Raw genomic sequence first — 22,767 nt, forward strand, 5'->3', positions numbered from 1 at the left:
GAGCTATGCCCACATTACTATCTAGCAAATGCTTCATAGACATTTGCTTAATGACTAAATGAAGACTTAAAAAGGCCAGATGACCCACATGGCAATGAAGGAGAATCGGGGGCATGCACAAGATAATAAAAAGTCACAAATGGCATTGTGGATTGTGTGCCATGTGATTGTGTTTCTTCTCCCTTACCATTATTTTGAAAACAGGATCAAAGTAATTCTCTGGGAGAATTATTTACAAACCATCGATCTGCCTAAGGTAGAACATGAAACAAAACCAAAGACTCCTTATTAGATCAACACACCCCTTTCCAAACAAAAAAACAGCTGTCAGGGTTCTGTTAGGCTTGTTACTCTTTAACCAGACAATCATAGACCCTTTTTCTAAAAAATCATGGTATGACTCCACGTGTGTTTAAGGTACCATCTATAAAGTATAATATGAACATGGGTTATATATTGCTGCATAATCTAGGTCAAAAGCCAGAGAATGTAATAATAATCAGCTTTTGATTCGAGTTGATCCCACCACTCAGTTGTGCATTTGGTTTGAGTAGATATAAAGACAGAATTTGAAGTGTTCCATTTTATTCACTGTCCAGTGTGTTTTGAAAGTCTAGCCTTGGCTTAAAACATACTTAGCTTATAAAAATGAAATAATTGATATCCCAAAGTAGTACATATGCCAGGAATACTTATTTTTCCCCGTTCTTATTCTTGAATACACACACCCTTGAAAGGTTTGAAACACATAACTGAAATGGAAAAGTTATCATGATGGCTGAAAAAATCTATTCTTACATTAGCAATGGGATATGTTTACTTCCAGCTAATGGGTATTTAGTATGAATTATTTATGGAGGCATATTGTTTTGTGTCACAGTTATATAAACTATCTTTCTTAATTACATTTAAACAGATGTATAAAGGGCTTAGTATGCTGTGCTTTAAGAAGATACACTGACTGAATATTTTGAGGTGAACTTGAAAACTTAACAAAGTCTTTCTTTGGCAGGGCAAATATATGGATATTGAATTCGATTTTAAAGGCGATCCGCTGGGAGGAGTGATAAGTAACTGTGAGTATTTTAAAGAAGTTCAGAATAGTAAAACATAGAAGAGAATATTTTAGCTACTCGTGTCTTCAAGAGATAGATATAAGAATACATGTCCTTTTTCTATACTTAGATTTTTAACCTATTCACTTCAGATTGTTTTATATTTTTTTTAATTTTTATTTTTTGGTTTTTATTGTTTCTGTTGTAGTTGATTGACATTGTTCTGTCAATTTCTGCTGTACAGCATATTGTTTTACAGTACTCAGTTTCTAGATCTTTTAAAAGATCATTTGACATCTTTCAAACTTTTTGAAAAGTCTTTGAAAAACATTTTAGAAGTCTGCTAAGGAAGTAAGTATTAACCCAACTGTGTTTTATATTTTGTAGGCCTTCAGCTGAATCTAGTAATAAAAAGACTCTCCAGCCATTACTTTCTTTAACAAAATTATTCTGTGTTTAAAAACAAAATATAAATAATTGGTTTTCACCTAATAACTTTTGGGGTAACATCCAATAGAATGAGAAAAATCTATACTTCAAATTTTAGTGAGAACTTTTGTCTTCCAGTGTATTTAGGTAGTTGAAATGTGAGCCATCTGTTAAGTAGAGACATGGATTTACTACTGCAATCATGACTTCTGATTGTAGAAAATGAAAAAAATTGAACAAAATCAGGTCGATCTGTTTATTCGCTTCAGGTCCAGAATGAGCACAGTGATCAGAATCTTTTGTCAGTAAGGCCCCTTCGTCAGTGCTTTGGAGCTGCAGTACGTGTGGTACTGCCCTGATGTCTCTGCTCATGTTGATTTCGTAGTTGATTGGTTTGGAAAGTGTATGATGACAACTCAGGTTCATGCACCTCCAGTTGGAGCCACAACCTGGTTAGCCTCTTGTTTTTTTGAAGGCCACACTACCCCACTGCCTCTGACTTCCTCACCTCCTAAGATGCTATTGGGATTGTTAGAATGAAAAAAAAAAAATCTAAGTTTGTGCTAGATACAAAAATAACAAATTGACTCAAGTGTCCAAAGCACTGCTCATCCAGTTTTGTTATAGCAGTGGCATTCCTTCTCCAGATTGAAATTTTGTTTCAGATATGAAACAGATAAAACAAGGCCTGATCTGGTTAAACAGTAGTACATGAGTAGCCAGAACCCAGAGACCGCAAAGTGGCCCCTGAGATTCTCCTGATGAACTCTAGAACCAGAGGAATGCCATTTGAAAGTTAGTGTTTTTAGTAATCTGGGCACACTATGCAGCTGAAGTTAAAAAAAAAAAAATGTATAGAATGAACTTCTAGGGCTGGAGCGTCCTCTTCCTGGAAACAGCAAGATTGAACTGGATGAATTCCATGAGTCTTCCCATTTCTACCATTTGTAGTATTTAAATAATTTCCCATTTTAGTTTGTGTGTCATGCACTGAGATTATCTATATTTGTAAAATTGTGCTATTATTGGAGAAACTTCTTGAAGAGGATGTTTTAATCTGAAATGAAATTGGCTAGGATAGTTCTATTTATGTAGGAGTAGAGGTACTCAGGCAAACCATATCTGATACCACCAGAAGCAAACGATTGTAACCCTGCCAAGTTTATCACGCAAGCCTCCTTCACAGTGTATGGCCACTGATGACAGCCATGTAGGAAAAAGTATACCTCAGTTTTAAGACCACCGTATTAAGGAATGATTAGCTTATATTCTGAAAGATGTTTGTAAATCATTAGCACTGGTTTCTTGCAAGACTAATTAACTCTAGTTATTAATTAAAGACTAAACTATTGTTTTCTCTTTAAATCTTATTTTTAAAAATTTTATTGGAGTGTAGTTGACTTACAGTGTTGCGTTAGCTTCAGGTATATAGCAAAGTGATTTAGTTATACGTTTGTCCATTTTTTTTTCACATTCTTTTCCCATATAGGCCATTGCAGAGTATTGGGTAGATTTCCCTGTGCTATGCAGTAGGTCCTTGTTACTTACTGATTTTGTATGTAGTAGTGAATGATGCACTATTTTTAAAATGAAGATAAATTAACTTTTTTTATTATAGAACATTCTGGAAAGGTTGAATCAAGTCTTACTCTTGAGGCCTCTAGGAAAATATTTAAGGATGACTTTATTATAAATATTTGAAAATACGTTAGGTTTTACATTTTGAAGTTTTAATTGCAGTATCCATGGAGAATAAATAGTAAATGCTCAGTTCATTTCCAATGAAGATTAATATATCATCATGAATGGATCTCATATGGTGTTTGTTACCATTTGTTCCCACAATGAAATTATATTGAAATTTGTGGTGGTGGGAACACCCTGGTATTTTGGAGTATCCTCTTCTTTGGAAAGGAAAGGGATACATTAGTGGTGAGAGCAGGAAATCTCACCCATGTATATAGAGGACTGAGTCAGTGGTGGCCACTGGGAGCTGCTGCCTGCTGGCTTAAGGGGGGAATACAGCAACGGGTAAACCCACTCTGGTTCCCTCTAAGCTGCCAAAAGTTAACTGCTTGTAGTCTCGAAAGAAGACAGGATTTGCCATTGTGTCAGAAGTCTCTCTTGCCTCCTTTCCCAGCAGCCACCAGTGAAAGCATAGGTCATTGTTGGCTCTAGTTATTTCCTTGAAAAAGTCTCAGGGTCACTTGAGCCAGTTGTGTACCAAGGAAGTGGAAAAGAAAGCCCAATGCCTTACTCTGTTTCTGAGAGAGGCATGCCCTAAAACTTAAGTCTTGAAGTCACTTGAAAGCTATGTATCCCTGAGCTTAGGGTCTCTAGGAGAGAGTTGTTGCAAAAATAGAAAATGGCAAACATTTACCTAAGTAGAGAAGATAAAATATGGAAGCATATCGAGCTGTTTGGCTGATATGAGGTAATATTTCTCCTACTTTGTTAATACTTGTTGGTCTCCTAAAACTTAGGCGTTTACATTTGAGGATTTTAGATGTAGCGTTATGAACTCACAATGTTTGGCAACCTCTTGCTTTTTTAATAGTCACAGATACTTTTTTAAATTTAATTTTTATTTTATATTGGAGTATAGTTGATTTACAATGTGGTGTTAGTTTGAGGTGTACAGCAAAGTGATTCAGTTATACCTCAGATACTTTCTTGTAATTGTGGCACTAAATGGCAATTCAAACCGGAGGAAATGTGGTACAGGTCTCGAGGGATTTTGTCTCCTGAAAGAAGACACAGAGCTATGGAAAAGCCTTAATTTTTCAAGCGTGCCTATACCTGAGGAAACTGTAAGGACAGGAGATAGAACTGTCCCATTCACGATCGTGTATCGAGAGCCTAGAGTGATTCTTGGCACGCAGTAGGTGCTCAACGAATGCTAGAGATGGGGAGGGAGTTGCTTAAATATAGGCAGGCTCTATATTTTCTAGCTTTATCATTTTGGGACGTATCCATGAGCCTACTCATGCAGCTCTCAATGATGTATCATGTAGTTTCCAATGTCTAAACAGCAAATTATCTAATTCTCGGTGCCTCCATTTCTTTATCTTCGAAATGAGGAGAAAAGTACTGGTCTCATAGGGTTGTGATGAGTTGTAAATGGTCAATATCTAAACCACTTGTAACTGGCACATGGTAAGCAGTCAATAAATGTTTGCTTCTTTTCATTTTTGTATATTTATTTGTTTATTGTCTCTAGTTCCTGGCCAAATATATACCCTATAATGACAGAGACTTAGTTTGCATGGTTCGTTGCTGAATGAGAGCAACTGAAATAGTGTCTGACATGGAATGTGTTGAGTTAACTAATAATCATGTAAATACGTAATGTGTAGGAAGCACAGTTTAACATAGAGAAGTTTGACTAATAATACGTCTTCTTTATTGGATGATTTTATCGGACTATTCTATGCTCATCCTTTTAAAACACTTTTTCTAAATCCCAAAAAGGCAAACAAATTCATTGGTAATCAAGCTTCCTCTGTTCCTGACATCTCTGTCCGACTTGAAAGAAGTGAAATAATCCTGTGGTTATGAAGGAAAATAAATGTAGAAATTGGTGTGTGGTTCAGTTATTATTACTGCCCAATACCGCGCCCCTGCCCCCCCCAAACTTAGTGGAGTAAAACAGCGGTCATTTTACATGTTCTTGGATCCTATGGGTTAGGAACTCAGATGGAGCTCAGCAGGGTTTGTTTGTCTCCACAATGTATGGGGACTCACCTGAGGATACTCTGGGGTTGCGGGCGACTTGCAGGAACACAGGTTGGAGTCTGCTGGAGGCTTCGTCACTCACCTTCAGGCTCCTGGGCTGGGGTGATTCAGGGCTGAGCTCAGCTAGACTGTTAACTAGAGCCACCTACATATGGCCTCAGGTGAGTTGGGCCTCTTCCTCTAGGGCAGCTAGGTTCTGAGAAGGGAGTGTTCCAGGAGTAACATCATGACAGCAACTCTCCAAGAGAACTGGGAAGAAGCCTGAGTAGCCCGGGGAATCATATAGCATTGCTTTGACTCAACCGTTAAGTCCAAGCTTGCCCAGTGTCAGGTGTGGGGGATGTAGATACCACCCCTCAATGGGAAGAGTGTGAAAAGATTTAGTGACCATTTTATTTTGAATAACCTAAAGCTGATAGGGTGTTTTCAGGAATGGTCACCGTGGTTTCTTAGCTTGCGCCCACATTCTTGGGGAGTCCCCTTGCTCAACGACTGAACGCCTGGCCATGAGATTTTTTTCAGTCAGTGGGGTAATTCGCAAATGTGGCACAATGAGAGACTCGAAAATTGGTTCTGTGTTGAGGCCTGTCCTCTCTTGCTTCTGTGGGGAAACTCTCATCACCCCCGTGTGTAAGAACCTGGGCAGGTCTGCTGGGTGATGAGAGACATGTGGAATGAAGCACCAGACCTAGGAGTGAGGGCATCTCCGATCAGCCAGCTGCCAGCCAACCTGCCAGCAGAGGTCAGCCAAGCTGGTTCAGATGAGAAGAGCTGCATGTTTTGGGGGGTGTTTATTGTGCAGCAGACAGAAACCAAGACAGAGGTCTAATAGATAATATCCCCCCCTCCCCCCACCTAGTTGGGAAGCATGTGAGAAAAATGCCTAGAAATCAAGCTGGAGAGGAAGCAGCTTTCTTACTGTTAGAGGCAAGGTTGAAGAAAATGACTTTGGGTTTATCACTCAAGAGGATGTGCTGGGAATCTTCTGGCAGGTAGGCAGGCATTGACAGCACTGAGCAACCCCTGGCCTCTCCTGAGTGCTTTGCCCCATCTATCTTACAGCCCCTGTGGAAGTGGAGCTCAATTTGTACTCAGTGTGGGGAACTTGAGGGCTGAGCTGTCCACACATGTCCAGTTTCTCTTCCAAACTTCGCTTTCCAGAGGAGTCTTTCCTCCTGCCAAGGAAAGGAGTAAGGAGCTGAGAGAGGCTGGAGAGTTAATCTCAGCAACTCCTCCCACGTGGAATCATAAAACAGGAGGAAGTGCCCACCTTACTCGCAGGGAAGGTAGAGATAGAACAGATTGCTCTGAATTCCTTTTACATTTCTTTTGAATTTATGATGCAGTTAATTTGTGTGCTGACTATCTCATGGCATGTTATTTAATCCATATGTATAGAGCATTCATGCTATTTTGTAGCATATGGAGTATAATTTTACTCTTTTAAGTTGTGTAACGAACCCAACTAGTAACCGTGAGGACGTGGGCTTGATCCCTGGCCTTGCTCAGTGGGTTAAGGATCTGGTGTTGCCGTGAGCTGTGGTGTAGGTTGCAGAAGCAGCTTGGACCCAACTTTGCTGTGGCATAGGCCAGCAGCTGCAGCTCCAATTTGACCCCTAGCCTGGAAACTTCCATATACCACGAGAGCGGCCCTGGGGTGGCGGGGAAAGGCCAAAAAAATTGTTTGAGATTTTTAGTTTTGTTCTTCCTTTTATATCATATTTTGATTTAATTGATGGTGAATGTACAATTGGGAGCAAAACTGCCTATTACAATATTTCCTAAAGGAAACTTTGATTTGCTTTGTTTTCTGGGACTGTGTATACATACATACATGTACACACATATATAAACACATATATGTATATATAGAGAGAGGTAAAATTGGGGCCTTACCTGTACATAAGTCAGTTCTTAACAGCTAGTGAATATTCATAGTGAATATTCATTGATAAACAGTGTCTATTTTTAATCTCTTCTTAAGGCTGAGGTTTTTGTTTTGTTTTTAGCACTTTGACACTTCAGGATTCTGACTTTTGAGTAAAACCTGAAGTTGATTTCTTAAAAATGAAAATGCTGGCATTCCCTCCTGGTACAGTGGTTTAAGAATCTGGCATTGTCGCTGCTGTGGCTCAGGTTTGATCCCTGGCCCAGGAACTTCTGCACACCATGGGTATGGCCGGGAAAAAAAAAAAAAGAAAAAGAAAAAAAGAAAAGAAAATGCTACATGGAGGTGGAAGTAAAGGAAACATTGTCATGTCACAATGCCAAGTGTCTGAGGTCTCTCAAAGCCTGTAACCTGCACATATACCAAGATCTGTGTAGGACCCTGGCCGAGAGACCTGAGATGAGCACTCACCCCTGCTTTCTTTTACTGTAGAACATGTACACAGTGCATGGTTTGTAAAAAGACATTTGCCCCATCTTTTTGACTTTAAAGCTTGTCATTAGTGAAACTTGCTAAATTGTCCATCTTGACAGTTATGTTATCTATTCCAGAAAACAGAGTTGATATCAGAGCGTATTCCCCAATGTATGAAACATTAGTTCAGAATCCGAGTTTTCCACTGAAATTTCCATCAGTTATGCTCAGTAACTCAGCAGTCATTTGACATCATTTCTTCAAGGATGGTGATCCGAAACAAGTCCAAAGGGAGACAGATTGTAGTTCCTTGGCTTGCAGACCTTCAGTTATTGCCAGCAGTATCATTTCCCTTTAGTGAAGGGGCACAGATCCATTGGAAGAACCCTCAGTGCCACTCAGACACTTTTTCCTAACGTGTATCTTTGAGCAGGTGGAGGGGAGCAGGGTCGGTAGTGTCTGCATCGTGGGCTTTCATTGTCATTCTGGCCTTCCTGGCAAAACTGAGACAAAGCTGACTCTTCTATAAGCCTTCATCAAGAATTGGACCATTTCTTTTTTTTTTTCCAGGAAGGGAGATTACATATTAAGTAAAGAAACTTTGATCGTGTTATCTAACCCTTCATCTGTTACGTTCCAAAGTAATGTGATTTTTACCGTGCTTCCAAACCATGGCTTTTCCTTTTGTTCCTTGGTTTATTAAAAGACCTCCTTCTCCAGCAGGGGCAAACATGGGCATTTTACTTCTTTTGTATCTTGTGCCCTGGGGAGGGGGTTGTCCTTTGACATACCCTGGCACATGTGTACATTGTGAACTAGATGGTAATTAGTCAAAACTAAGAAAGCCCCTAAATGATGGTCTGCTTCTGTTAATAGTCAGGTGACAGTCTCAGGGTGGAGTCATTGGGGAAATTCTGATTCCAGAGTTTCTCTTTCCCTACCTGTTGATTTTCCCCATTAGAATGGCTTAATATGTTTATCTCTCCCCTTAAAATTTCAATTTATATCAGATTTAATATGAGCTTAAATTTATGTCTTGATAGGGGAATGTAGCTGCACTGGAATATATGGAGACTCTTATATGCTGTTCTCTACTAAAGACCTGACATATCCTGTGCTCCTTTATTAAATCTTGTTGGCAGAGACTTAGTCAGTGGTGACAGGAGCATCTAAAACAGAAAAGAAGGCTGTGCCAGTGTCTTGCTTTGCCTTAATTCAGGGGCGCATTTAAATAAGTTAAAATCTTCATGTGGCAAGTCCTCACAGTGAATTGAATTTATGTTCTGTACTTTGAGTAATTATTTGATATGGCCTCATGCTTTTAGATTATGGTTGGCACATGTATATGAAAAAATAAAAAAGAATAGGGAATGGTTTTGAGGACTAGTAAATTATTTGGGGGCAAACATTGTCCCTGATTATTTTTCTACCTAGATACTTGTAAGAAAAGCCATAAGGAGCTAGGAGGCCTCAGGATAATTGATGGGGAACTTTAGCTGGTGAAACTCTCAACTGCTTTGTAATAAAAGGTTCCTCATTTTGTGATTGAGTTGCTTAGGTGAAGTCATATATTTTATGTAAAGTGCATCCTAAGCCTTCCAAATGTTTATGGATTTAGCCTTCTTCATGCTGGAAAATTATAAAGAGCATAAGCATGATACCTTAGTCCCCTAAAGCTTTGTATTCTGGCTCTGTCATTTAGTGAACAATGTGATGTGAGCCCCATTTTCTCATCTACAAAATGGAGATTATAAAACCAACCTCAGAGGAGGAGTTCAGGGCTGACTATGATAACCAATGAAAAATAACTAAATGCAGAGCAGAAGGCCAATGAAAGTTCCCTTGTACCTCTCCTCTGTACCTTTTCCCTTTTTGTTTTGTTTTTGTTTTTTGTCTTATGGCATATGGAGGTTCCCGGGCTAGAGGTCCAATCAGAGCTGTAACCACCAGCCTATACCACAGCAACAGCAACGCTAGATCTAAACTCCATCTGTGACTTACCCCACAGCTCATGGCAACGCTGGATCCTTAACCCACTGAGCAAGGCCAGGGATCGAACCGAGTGCTCATGGATGCTAGTCAGGCTTGCTGAGCCGTGACGGGAACTCCTGCTCCTTTTCCTTATAAACAAATTTGAATATGATAGTGATCACTGATCCTGTCAGCATGTGTGGTGCAAGGAGTGCATTGGTCAACATTCCTTTCAATGCTGTACAAGTGAATATTATTATTTAACTTGGTGGCTGTTATCTGCTGAATCTTAAAGCCATTGCCGTGTCTTTTTTTCTTTTTTTTTTTTTTTTGTCTTTTTAGGGCTGCCCCCGAAGCAAATGGAGGTTCTCCGGCTAGGGGTCAGATTGAAGCTGTAGCTGCCGGCCTGTGCCACAGCCACAGCAATGCCAGATCCAAGCTGTGTCTGCGACCTACACCACAGCTTATGGCGATGCTGGATCCTTAACCCACTGAGCAAGGCCAGGGATCAAATCCACATCCTCATGGATACTAGTCGGGTTCGTTAACCACTCAGCCATGACAGGAACTCCTGTTACTGTTTCTAAACTCTCCACTGTGTGTGAGCATTTGTTCCAAAAGAGCCAAATGTTAGGCCAGCCAGCATGTTGCTGTGGCAGTGTGGCCCTGTCACCTGCTTGGAAGGTATGATTCCATGTCTTGCACACCACCCTTTACTTGTTGGGGTGTGATTGAGTAAGTACCATGAGACAGTTGTTTGTCATCATCATCAAGGTGCCCTGTGGGGTGAGGGCACCCCAGCTGCCAGGGATTGCGAGGCGCGGCAGGATTCTTTGTGCTGTGGGGTGAGCCTGGGGTTTTCAGGCTTTGACAGGTGGACACAAGGTCATTCTGCCTTCCTCGCCCCCACCTCTTGCTCTCTCTCAAGGGTGTTTGCATCCTAGCTTGGAGGAGCTGCTGTCTTGGCTTGGGTGGTGGGAGTCATCAGGACCATGTGTGACAATGATAAGTCAAGGGGAAGAAGGTCTTCAGATTTGCAACCAATATTGGAAATGTTCCCAGACAGTTCTAACACATAACAGGCTAGCAGTAAATGAACTGATTGACGGAATCTGTGTTTGAATGGATGAAGTAAACTGGAGCATATTATAATTTTCATGTAGTTGAGTTACTTTCTTCTAGGCCTGAGGAATTTCCTATAAGGATTAGCTTCTCAATGAAGAATCTGCCCATGTACTATGGCTTCTTTCTTCTAAAACTGGTACTTCTAGGACCCCATGGGAGCTTGGTCCCTGATAAGTACAATCATACCACACCTTTATCCCCATCTCTTATTCTGTCTTCTACTCTCGATGTCAGTATTGATTGACTGACTGATTGAAACGTCCAGTCCTTAGAGATGATGACCATTATATAATCCTTTTCTAGATCTTGCCTTACTTGTGCTTTTCAATTTCTGCCTTTTTTTTTTTTTTTTTTTTTGGCTAAATATGAAGTCTTCATTATTCTCCTATGATGTGAGGGCATTGGCTGTCGTCCAAATCAAGTGAGAGCTGGGGATGAAAATGATAACTCTGCAGCATTCTGTTCCTCATAATTTTTGTATTGACATTTTTTTCTTCTCTTTTTTGTCAGTTTTATTTTATGTGTCCCAGCAACCCATCTCTTCATTCTTTCTTCTTCTCTCTCTCTCTCTCTTTTTTCTTTTTTTCTTTTTTTTTGCTTTTTAGGGCTGCACAGCATCTGGAGGCTCCCAGGCTAGGAGTTGAGTGGAAGCTACAGCTGCAGGCCTACACCACAGCCACAGCAACGGGGGATCTGAGCCGTGTCTGCGACCTATACCACAGCTCACGGCAATGCTGGATCTTTAACCCACTGAGTGAGGCCAGGGATCAAACCCGCATCATGTAAACTAGTCAGGTTTGTTAACTGCTGAGCCATGAAGGGAATTCCCCATCTCTTCATTCTTACTAATGGCCTTGTATGTTTGGGGCACCCTAGGACTTCTCATTCATCACATCTACACTCTTTAACTCTACCTAGACTCCTCCCCACATGCTGTGGTGGATCCCAGAAATACACATTAAGATGTTCAATGACAGGTCCCTATGAGATGGCACATCATTTTCTCCTTGACTTATATTTTGGATAATGTTTAACTTTCAGTCTGATTGGAAATCAAATGTGTCTGTTCTCTAGAATTCATGGGATCTAATTCCCAATAATGGGATCACTGATTCATAATTTTATAACTCAGTTTGGCCTTTGCCCACAGAATCCAGACCCTCTTTTTTATCTCTGGTCAGTGATCAGCAGGACTCAAGGCAGGAGTATTCCCTGCCACCCCCTGTCTACTGCCACAGTGACGCCTTTCTGGTTGGCTTGCTTGATTCGTTTATCCCTCCCTCCTTTCCTGCTTCCCTCCCTCCCTTCCTACAAGTTTGAAAACTTGCTAAGACATCATATTTGTAGGATGAAAAAGTATCTGGAATCAATGAAAGTGTATTGTCAAATGACACCAGAAACCATGAAACAAGAACCACCTTTCATTCTTTAAGACTTCAAGGTATCAAGAAGCTCTGCTTCACTTATCCCTGGTAGCAAGTCCTGTGGCTAGATGATGGAGTCTGCACTTGGGTCATATAGCCTGGTTTCAAATCTTTCTTAAACTCCTGGACTGTCAGCTTTTTCATCTGTGAAATTATACCTTACAAAATGGTAGAGAGGATTCAATGAGATCATGTAAGCCCTTAGCATAAAATATCAAAAAATACTAACTTCCCATTATAATTCTTAAATGAATATTTAACTGAATGTCTGCATATTGTAGAACCTAATGTCATCTTATATAAAACCAAGGGAATATTATCCTGAAAGTTATATTGTCTGTAATCAGCTTGTTAAATGTATTGTTAAAGTTAGTTTGCATATTCACTGTTGCTCAAAAAGAACCAGGTTTGTTTGATTTGGGGGTTTTAGTTAGAGTTGTGTTTCTTCCTAAAAGTAGAACTGACAATGGAGCTTCTGTTAATCTTTTTCTTTTTCTTTTTTTTTGTCTTTTTGCCTTTTCTAGGGCTGCTTCCCGAGGTATATGGAGGTTCCCAGGCTAGGGGTCCAATCAGAGCTGTAGCCACCGGCCTACGCCAGAGCCACAGCAATGTGGGATCCGAGCTGCGTCTGCAACCTACACCACAGCTCACGGCAATGCCGGATCCTTAACCCACTGATTGAGGCCAGAGATCAAACCTGCAACCTCATGGTTCCTAGTCGGATTCATTAATCACTGTGCCACAACGGGAACTCCTGTTAATCATTTTCTTAATGGAAAAGAAAGTGATGGGGGAAAGAAAGAAATCTGGTGTATTGGAAAGTAAAGTTAATACTGTGCTATGATTTGATTCTTTTCCTGTTTAGATCTTTTAGAGAAATCTCGAGTCGTTAAGCAGCCAAGAGGTGAAAGAAACTTCCACGTGTTCTATCAGCTGCTTTCTGGTGGCTCTGAAGAGCTCCTCAGTAAGTCCCTGATTCTCTGTTTTAATTTTTATTATTGCGGCATTTTCCAAAGCAGAAGTGTGTCCCGTACGCTCTTCTCTTTCTTCTTAAACATTTTCCTTGCATCTGGTTGACATGAGGAACAGGGTGTATTGGCGTTCACCACCTTGCAGTCTTTGTGTGGTGTCTCTCCCTGTCGTGCCTCACGGATTCTGGGACATCTCTCAGATGGTTTGCAAAAAGAGCTGAAAATTGGGGGAAGGGCTCATCATCAATTTTAAAAAATAAAGTGAGAGAATATAATTCAGTTGCTCAGTGACAATTTAAAAATAGTGGGAAGACATTTGCAGCTGACACAAGAGATAAAAATCTGAACTTTGGATGTTTTAGAGAATTAATGTAAGTTCATCAGGAGCATATCCAGTTGTCAGCAGCAAAGTGGTGATAAGTTGAACAAATAGTTCAAACAAGAAGGTCTATGGAAAGTCAACACACTTGGGAGGAAAAAAATCACCCTCGCTAATTAAAAAATGTAAATTGAAACAGCACTGATTTATTCACTGCACATGTATTAACAAAGGTTATTGAAGAGGATAAAGCCAGCAGAGTTGTTAGGCACTGATCTGCTTAGAGCTTGTGGGTGTCACTTCAAAGTGAAGGCTTCTTCCTGGGAGACTAATTGGCAAAGCAGAATAAGTCATAAAATCATCAGGGCCTACTGCCCAGGCGCACCACTTTTTGGAATATATCCTGATGAAGTAATTCAAAAGAATCCAAAAAAAATATGTTTTGTATGAAAACAGTTATCACTGATCTTTATTTATTATTATAAACTGGGGAAAATCCAAATAGCCAACAGGGGGAAAATCACTAGGCAAAAATTGCCTGTTATAAGGAAACAGTACATTGAAGATGTTTTATATTATTAAAATATGGAAAGAGCCTGTCTCAATAAGAGCAGATATTAAAAAAGCAGAGTATGAAGTATGTACAACAGGGAAAAAGACGATTTTAGAAAAATGGTATCACCGATATTTGGGTATCAGTTTTTGCTTTTTGATTCAATGCATAGTTTGAAAGTCTTTTTATCTGAAGGGTTAAGGAAATGAGATGTTAAACATGATTAGATTTTTTTGAAGTAACTTATCAACTTGTATGTGTGATTCAATAGATAAGCTTAAACTTGAGCGAGATTTCAGCAGATACAACTACCTGAGTCTGGACTCAGCCAAAGTGAATGGAGTGGATGATGCAGCAAATTTCAGAACCGTTAGGGTAAGATGTAACCCTTTTCTTGCTCTTTAAAAATGGCTAACACTATATTGCTCAATCAGAATTGGTAATAATTCTGGCTTTTCTTTGATGTGTAGCTCATGCTCCCTAAGGTTTTAGAATTACGTAAGAATATTTGTATTTTTATTAGATTGATTTTTTTACTAGCTCAAAAATCATACAGTTATAGAGAAAGCTATGCTTTAATGGAGCATGTGACTTTACTGTTTATCAGAGGACCGTACTATATTATCTTGGGGTTTGACTTTTTTTTTTTTACTTTTTAGGGCTGCACCTGCGTCATATGGAGGTTCCCAGGCTAGGGGTCTAATCAGAGCTACAGCTGCTGGCCACAGCCACAGCCACAGCCACAGCCGCAGCCGCAGCAACGCCAGATCCAAGCCTCGTCTGCGACCTACACCACAGCTCATGGCAACGCCGGATCCTTAACCCACTGAACGAGGCCGGGGATCAAACCTGCAACCTCGTGGTTCCACTGCGCCATGACTGGAACTCCTGACTTTTAATATTGTACTGAAATTCTAAAGATTTTTTTATAGCCAAAGCTCAGTAGTTAATCTCCACAGGTGAAAAACTGTCTTATCATGTTGAGTCAAACCTAGTTTTGAGACAGAAAATCATGTTTACATACAGTTTTTGAAAAATCATGCATAAACCAGAATGAGTAGCATTTTATGTTCACTAGAAATTATTTTATTTTATTTTTTGGCTGCACCAGTGGCAGGGATTGAATCTGTGCCACAGTAGTGACCTGAACCAGAGCAATGACAACACTGGATTTTCAGCCTTCTGAGTCACCAGAGAACTCTGAGAAATTTACTTTTTTTTTTCTTATCTTTTTAAGGCCACACCCGAGGAATATGGAAGTCCCAGATTAGGGTTTGAATCTGAGCTGCAGCTGCTGGCCTACACCACAGCCATAGCAATGCCAGATCTGAGCTGCATCTGTGACCTGCACCACATCTCATGGCAATGCCTTATCCTTTAACCCACTGAACAAGGCCAGGATCAAACCCTCATCCTCATGGATGCCAGTCTGGATTCTTAACCTGCGAGCCACAACAGGGACTCCCTGAGAAATTATTGTATTTAATTGATTGATTGATTGATTGTCTTTTTAGGGCCATACCCGTGGCATATGGAGGTTCCCAGGCTTTGAGTCAAATCAGAGCTGCAGCCACGGGCATACACCACAGCCACAGCAATGCCAGATCAGAGCTGTGCCTGCGACCTACACCACAGCTCACAGCAACGCTGAATCCTTGACCCCCTGAACAAGGCCAGGGATCAAACGTGCGTCCTCATGGATGCTGGTCAGATTCGTTTCTGCTGAGCCACAACAGGAACTCCAGAAATTATTTTAAATTGTAGTCTATGTTCTATATTTATGGGGCACTTGGAAAATTATTTCTGTTAGGACATAATCTGGTAACTGTTACTTCCATATGAGACAACTGTGATAATGAGGGTGGGGGGGGTAGGAGGGGAGGAGAGGTTGGATTATAGATAAAACAAACTTGGAATCAGTTTATCTTTGGGGGTGCATGAAAATTACATGGGGTTCTTTTCCTGCTCTCTGAAATTTTGTAAATGTTTGAAATTTTGAAGAACAAAAAGCCTTAAGGTACTCCCATTGCTATGAAGTCTAGTCTCTGTAAATAGAGAGGCAAATAGATAGGTAAAGTAAGCAAGCATGCAAGCTTAGGGCTATTCTCAAAAAAAAAAAGCATTTCTTAAGATATTTCTTTTTTTTAATAATCTTTATTTTTATGTTTTTTAATTATATAAACATCCTCATGTGGAAACCTGTTGATTCCTGGACATGACTTTAAAATTTGAATTCAGGACCAGCTCTACAATTCCTTTGCCTGGCAAATCATTGACACTCAATAAAAATTTATGGCCGGGTGAATATTTCTTGTTACTCATAGTCCTTGGAATCAGGCACTTCACCTTTGCAAACCAAAGTTGTTCTCCCATGTAAAATAAATGTGGAGGTTCTTTTATAGGGGGTTATGAAAGCTTTTTGTTTGGTTTTATTTCTAGCAACAGAACCCCACTATGAAAAATAATCATACACATGTGCACACACATACGCACACGCACTGAGCTGCCAAGGTTGGAATCAGAGTGGGGACCTAAGGTTCTGCTCTCAGCCTCTTGTCCGTCTACCATCCTCTTTATCTGCCCCCCTTTACCACAGCCCATGAAGCACCCCAGGGCTTCTTGAATCAGAGGTGGAAACCACTGAACAAGATAGAGCCCCCCCCTCCCCCCACTGGTGCTGCATCAGGTCTTCTTAATAGGTTTGCCTTCTGGAAAATTTATTCTGGGACATTTTGTCTTTTTGTTGTTATTTTTGTTAAAATGTTATAATAGACAAATCTGTTATGATTTATTTATTTATTGCTTTTTACCTTTTTGGGGGTAAGGGGAGGCTGCACCTACGGATATGGAAGTTCCCAGGCTAGAAGTTGAATTGGAGCTGCAGCTTCCAGCCACAGCTCCAGCCACAGCTCCAGCCACAGCAATGCCAGACCCAAGCCTTATCTATGTCCTACACTGCAGCTCATGGCAACACCAGATCCTTAACCTGCTGATTGGGGCCAGGGATAGAACCCAAGTCTTCATGGATTCTAGTCGGGTTCTTTACTGCTGAGTCACAATGAGAACTCCCTGTTATGATTTATTTTTGTAAAAATAATAAAGAACTACATGAGAATTTCCTTGTGGTATAGTGGGCTAAGGAGCCTGTGTTATCACTACAGTGGCTTGGGTTGCTACTATGGCATAGGTTTGATCCCTGGCCTAGGAACTTGCACATGCTGCAGGTGCAGCTAAAATAATAATAATAATAATAATAATAAAGAACTACAGGAAGAAAAACAGGTGCTTTTTCCTCCTCAGAATGCCATGCAGATTGTGGGTTTCATGGATCATGAAGCTGAGTCTGTCTTGGAGGTGGTGGCGGCAGTGTTGAAGCTGGGGAACATTGAGTTCAAGCCTGAATCTCGAGTGAATGGTTTAGATGAAAGCAAGATCAAAGATAAAAATGGTAAGTCAGCAGAGAACGGACCCTGTTTAGCAAAACTTGCTTTGAACCTCTGCCCAGTTTTTAATATAGAAAGTAAAACTTGCTTTTTATTGAGTTGAAAAAGCTTTCTAGTGAAACTGAGCAGAAACATAATTACAGCTGTTTAATGTCTTTTGCTTTATATATTTTACACTGTTCAGTTTGAAAATGATTTAGAAAGAACAATGTAAGCCTTGAAAATGATTATTAGCAGCAGATATGTAGTCACTCTTTGTGTCCATTCCTCCCACAACAGAGTTAAAAGAAATTTGCGAGCTGACTGGCATTGATCAGTCAGTTCTAGAACGAGCCTTCAGCTTCCGAACAGTTGAGGCCAAGCAAGAGAAAGTTTCGACTACACTGAACGTGGCTCAGGTGGGTGAAACATAATGTCCAGAAAGGAATTTTTAAAGTCTGTGGTGTTTTAATACAAGTGGAAACAAAAATTTTATTTTTCAAGCTATTAACTGTCATGCTGCATTCTAGGCATCACTCTAGGCACTGGGGGCCCAGAGTAAACTAAACAGATGAAGAATCCTTGCCCTTGTGGAGCTTAACATTTTGGTAGGAGGAGCCAGACAAAGCAGTAGACCTAATAAATATATTTATATAGCAAGCCAGCAGGTTTTAAGTGCAGTGGGAAGAGAAAAAAGTAGAGCAGAGTAAGGGAGCTCTGTGGTATTGAGAGCTGGGAAATGGCTGGAGAGTTGAGCACAGGTGGTATGATCTGACTTGTATTTTAAGGGGTCATTTTCTGGCTGCAGTGTGGAGAGCTCAGTGTAGGGGACAGGAACGTGTCTTAGTCACTTTGGCTGTTACAATAGAATATTATAGAGTGAGTGGCTTAAAAAACATTTATTTCTCAGTTCTGGAGGTTAGAAGTCTGAGATTATGGTGCCGGCATGGTAGACTTCTTGATAAGGGCCCTCTTTCTGGTTTATAGGCAGCTACCTTCTTACTCACATGGTGGGGGGTAGGGGGGAGAAAGCAAGAGTGAGCCTTGGTGTCCTCATCCCCTTATAACAGTACCAGTCCCATCCTGAGGGAGGATTCCACCGTCATGACCACCTCTAAATCTAATTGCCTTCTAAAGACCCCAACTCCGAATACCATCATGTTGGAGAACTGGGCTTCAACATATGGATTGTGTGACTGGTGGGGGGTTGGTGTGGGATGGGGGGAGCAGGTACATAGTTGTGTGCTAACCCAGAGATAATGATGGTTGTTGAACGAGGTGGTAGCAGTGAAACAGGAAGTGGTCACATCTGGATATGTTTTGAAAGAGGCAACAAGATTTGCTGATGCCTTGCTATGTGTGATATAAAGGAAAGAGAAGCATCAAGGATGACTCCTAGCATTTTCGGCCCAAGCAATAAGGAAAATGCAGTTGTCATTTATGGAGTTGGAGAAGACCATGGGAGAAGCTTCCTTGCCTTTTTTACTGTTCCTTCTCTACCCTCCATTTTCAGACCAATGAAGTCGTTCTAAGGCATGAGTCTGAGTTGCTTACTTCTCTCCTTGGTTCAAGGATGCATGAGTGCATAGATAACTAGCAGCTTGTGGATCCCCCTTTTGTTCTATGGCTTAGACATTTTCCCACCAGTTAGTGCTGATCTAGGTTAGAATTTAATGACTAATCCAGGACTCTCCCCACTCAGGCCTACTTTGTCCACCTATATTCTCATCCTTGCAAGTAGCCATAAGCATCTGTAAGACAATAAAGTGGGTATAGCCTTGCTCTCTGCAGCTCTGAATTAGTCTTTCCGACTAACCCAAGAATGCCTACATACTTTTAGCTTTCTTTCAACATTGATTTCTTATTTAGGGGAGTGATTTTGGCTATGGAAATACTTAGGTATAGGTAAGTTTGATGTGTAACAATCCTTTTCTAGCTGTAACTGTTCTCTGTCTTCCTGAATTACTACTTGTGCTGTCCTGTCTGTCCACATCAACCCCACTCATTCAGAGTCAGGTGGTGAATGACTTAACCTTATCAAGAAAAATGTGTTGAGAGCACAAGTCCCTGTGTAGACCATTAGTAGGAACATAGAGGGTGAAGGAGGACTTCCGGAGAGGATGGTTTCTGAGCCAGTCTTTGAAGGATTTAGCGTGTAAAAAATGGGCAAAGGGGGATCTCAAAAAGAAAACAGTAAGAGAAGCCAGGTTTGGAGTATGTATCCAGAAAAGGATTGATCCAGCTTGGCTGTGGCTTTAGATATGTGAAGAGGATTCAAAGCAGTTGTGGCTGCAGAGGTTACATTTGAAGTCAAGACAGTGGGTGTCTGCAGCAGTGGTTCTCACTTGGAGCTATGTCAGAGTCACCTGGAGGGTTTCTTAAACATGGTTTGCAGATCACACCCCCAGAGTGTTTGGTTCAGTAGGTATGTGGTAGGACCGAAGAAATTGCGTTTCTAACAAGTTCAGACGTGATGCTGCTGCCATTGTTCATCCAGAGATCATATTTTGAGAACATTGCAATAGCTAGAGTTGGGATTGTGAAAGTATATAGTGATACAATGAGAAAACATCTGTCTAAAAAGGCCCTTTAGCAATATTTCATATGTATATATTTTTTTAATCTATTTTTATTGTGTGTTTTTGCCTTTTAATCATCTTCTACAGAAACCAGGCCCAAATACCTCTTTTATGTGCTTGAGTCACCTTGCATTGCTGGGTTAATACTTTTCCACATCTTTTTAACCTTTGGCATAAAGGAATTTGGCTTGAGATCCTTAATTATTCATCTCCTTATTCAATTTTTTTTTAATTGTAGCATTCAGAGTATTAGTTTCTACTGATCTTAGTGCCTAGAAGACTTTGATTCCTGTGAGACGTGATATGTTTTATTCCCTTTTCCTCATAGCTTCAATTCCTGGGCCCCATTGTCATCTTTATTGCCCTATGCCTCATTTTCCCCAAGGCATTTAGAGCTTTCCCCCAAGTAAAGACTGACATTGTAATACTAGAAACTCAAAGCTGAGTTATCATTCAGCTTCTATCACTTCCTCCCTCCTTACTCCTTAGTCTTCTGACCCGACCTGGCTTATCTCAGGGGCCTTTGCTCATGCTTGTCCCTCAGGCTCGTGTCATTGCTGATTGCTTCCACCACCTAAATGGTCCTCTACTGGCACCTCATCCAGGGAGCTTTCCTCCATCACAAAGACCCCTGAGTCTCCCTTCCCAGAACTTTTTCTCCTGCAGACTTCTTTGGAACCTGCCCCCTGATGGTTTGACTCACTGGTTTGCCCTCCTGCATTCCACTATGTGCTCCCAGAGGGTGGACCCCACATCCTTGCAACTCTGGGTCTCTGTTCATGCACTGTCCTGGGCCACGCCTGATATTGGTCATCATTGAAGCTCATTTCACCTGGGGCTTTTCCCCATGAGCTTCATGCAGCTGCAGAAACATGTAGTCTGTTCATTGGTGCTCAGAATCTGAGATGGCGAGTCAGTGCTTGTGATACTTCCCTCATTTCCACACTCTTGCTAGTGATCCTTAAATGGGCATCAACCTTTGTGTGCTTACTTTGGAGGAAATTATTGTGGAGATCAGGTGGCATGAATCAGACTCAAGAAGTTACAGGTGGCAAACTGACAGCCCCTAGGGGTTATATAGCTCAATTTGAGGAAAGGGTAGGTTTTTTTTTTTTTTTTTTTCATTAGTTTTGGTAGCTGGCTTTTTAAATTTTGAATTTGGGTGCCTTTAGCCTGGAATGCATCCTCCAGCCCCCGCCCCCCAGATCCCATCATTTCCCACTCATTTCCATCATGCAAACTTTGAAAGCATTTGAGCTCCAGACCTCTGGCATAAGTATTTGAAGGAAACAAAGAAGATTAATATTGGCTGTGGAGACACTTTAAAAAATAGAAAGCAGTTTACCAGAATAGGTTGTCACTATGAGTTCAACTGCAGATTGAAATGGTGGTTTTTTGGAAACAGATGGCGTACAACAAAGAAAGCTGGATAACATGGTAATGAAATAGGATCTGTTTACAGATAAATCGTGTTTGAAGATAACTTGAATTTACAAGAAGAAAGGGGAAAGAATTATATAGGCTCATGGGGCAGTAGCAAGGACGAGGATACTTCAAAAATCATATATAAATACACCATAGATTTACTATGTGCCAGGCACTGTTTTAAGCATTTAAATTACCTATTTTAAGAAGACCTAGAAGAAACGGTATTCGTCTAATTTAAGGTTTCTTTCTTTGTGTCAGCATTTTACATACATTTTCTGCTATGGAATGATCACTTCTACCTCTGCCACCCCCTGCCCAAAGCTATGCATTGGACAGTCAGGCTTTATTTTTTGGCCAACTTCTTGGTAGATTTTCTAACCTTCATTGGAGTAGCTGCCTGAGACTTAAGGAGAACGGTTTGGGATTAGCACGGAAGTATCAGATGAAGGAAAAATGTCCTCTCTTTCCAGCTATAAAACATTGCCAGGGAAGTGAAGTTGTTAAGCTTCATTTAGGAGAAAGAGTTTTCACATAATCAAATAATTGTGTTCTTTATAAAATAAAAATACAATGGTTTACTTTAATACCCAACTTTCTATTTATAGGTAGTGAATTATACAATATGGCCAGAGTGTTAAGAACAGTGGCAAAACCTCTAGCTTTCCTTCCCTGGGGCCAGTTTCTTTTTTTTTTTTTAGGGCTGCACCCATGGCATGTGGAGGTTTCCAGGCTAGGGGTTGAATTGGAGCTGTAGCTGCTGGCCTACACCACAGCTCACGGCGTTGCTGGATCCTTAACCCACTGAGCAAGGCCAGGGATCGAACCTCCATCCTCAGGGATACTAGTCAGGTTCGTTAACCACTGAGCCATGACAGGAGCTCTGGCCAGTTTCTTCTTGGGCTGCTGCCACCCACCTCCAGGGCTCCCCCAGAGCACTGGTGTCAGACATATGTTAGTACTTACTGTACACCCTCCATACCCAATACATTTAAAGGCTGTTAGGTTCTCCTGACCAAACCCAGCTTTCTCCAGCCGTTGCATTCTAAGGGTCAGAGACACATATGTCTTCTACTTCTTTGTCAGATAGCTATGACCAACTTTCAAACAAATAGATAAGCAAATAAAAGGGTTTTATTTTTATTATACCAAGTATTATTCAGCAACATATTGTTATACTGTTATAAAATACTCAGAAGATTTAATGAAGCAAAGTATATACAGATCCCATCAATCAAAATCATTTTAATGTATTTCCTTTGAGTTTCCTACATGTTGTCATTATATTAAATATGTAATTTTTAAATTTTCATAAAATATAACAAGCATTTTTCATTTCATTTTCTAATTTTCATAATGATCATTCTTTGATGACTGTTTAACTGCCCTTCCAGTGG

At 40.6% G+C, this 22,767-nt stretch overlaps 1 protein-coding gene across 10 annotated transcripts in view; it reads left to right on the plus strand.

Annotated features, from left to right (window-relative positions):
* The window catches only part of MYO1B (myosin IB), a 192,011-nt gene that overhangs the window by 115,136 nt on the left and 54,108 nt on the right, over positions 1-22,767 (plus strand). For all 10 annotated transcript variants that reach the window (XM_021075958.1, XM_021075964.1, XM_021075961.1 and 7 more), the window contains exons 7-11: positions 1,013-1,076; positions 12,967-13,065; positions 14,216-14,319; positions 17,245-17,392; positions 17,667-17,785. In XM_021075958.1, coding sequence (XP_020931617.1) covers positions 1,013-1,076; positions 12,967-13,065; positions 14,216-14,319; positions 17,245-17,392; positions 17,667-17,785 — 534 coding nt within the window. The remainder of the gene's footprint in view (positions 1-1,012; positions 1,077-12,966; positions 13,066-14,215; positions 14,320-17,244; positions 17,393-17,666; positions 17,786-22,767) is intronic.

Source organism: Sus scrofa, chromosome 15 (genome assembly GCF_000003025.6).
Source record: "Sus scrofa isolate TJ Tabasco breed Duroc chromosome 15, Sscrofa11.1, whole genome shotgun sequence".
NCBI classification, from domain to species: domain Eukaryota; kingdom Metazoa; phylum Chordata; class Mammalia; order Artiodactyla; family Suidae; genus Sus; species Sus scrofa.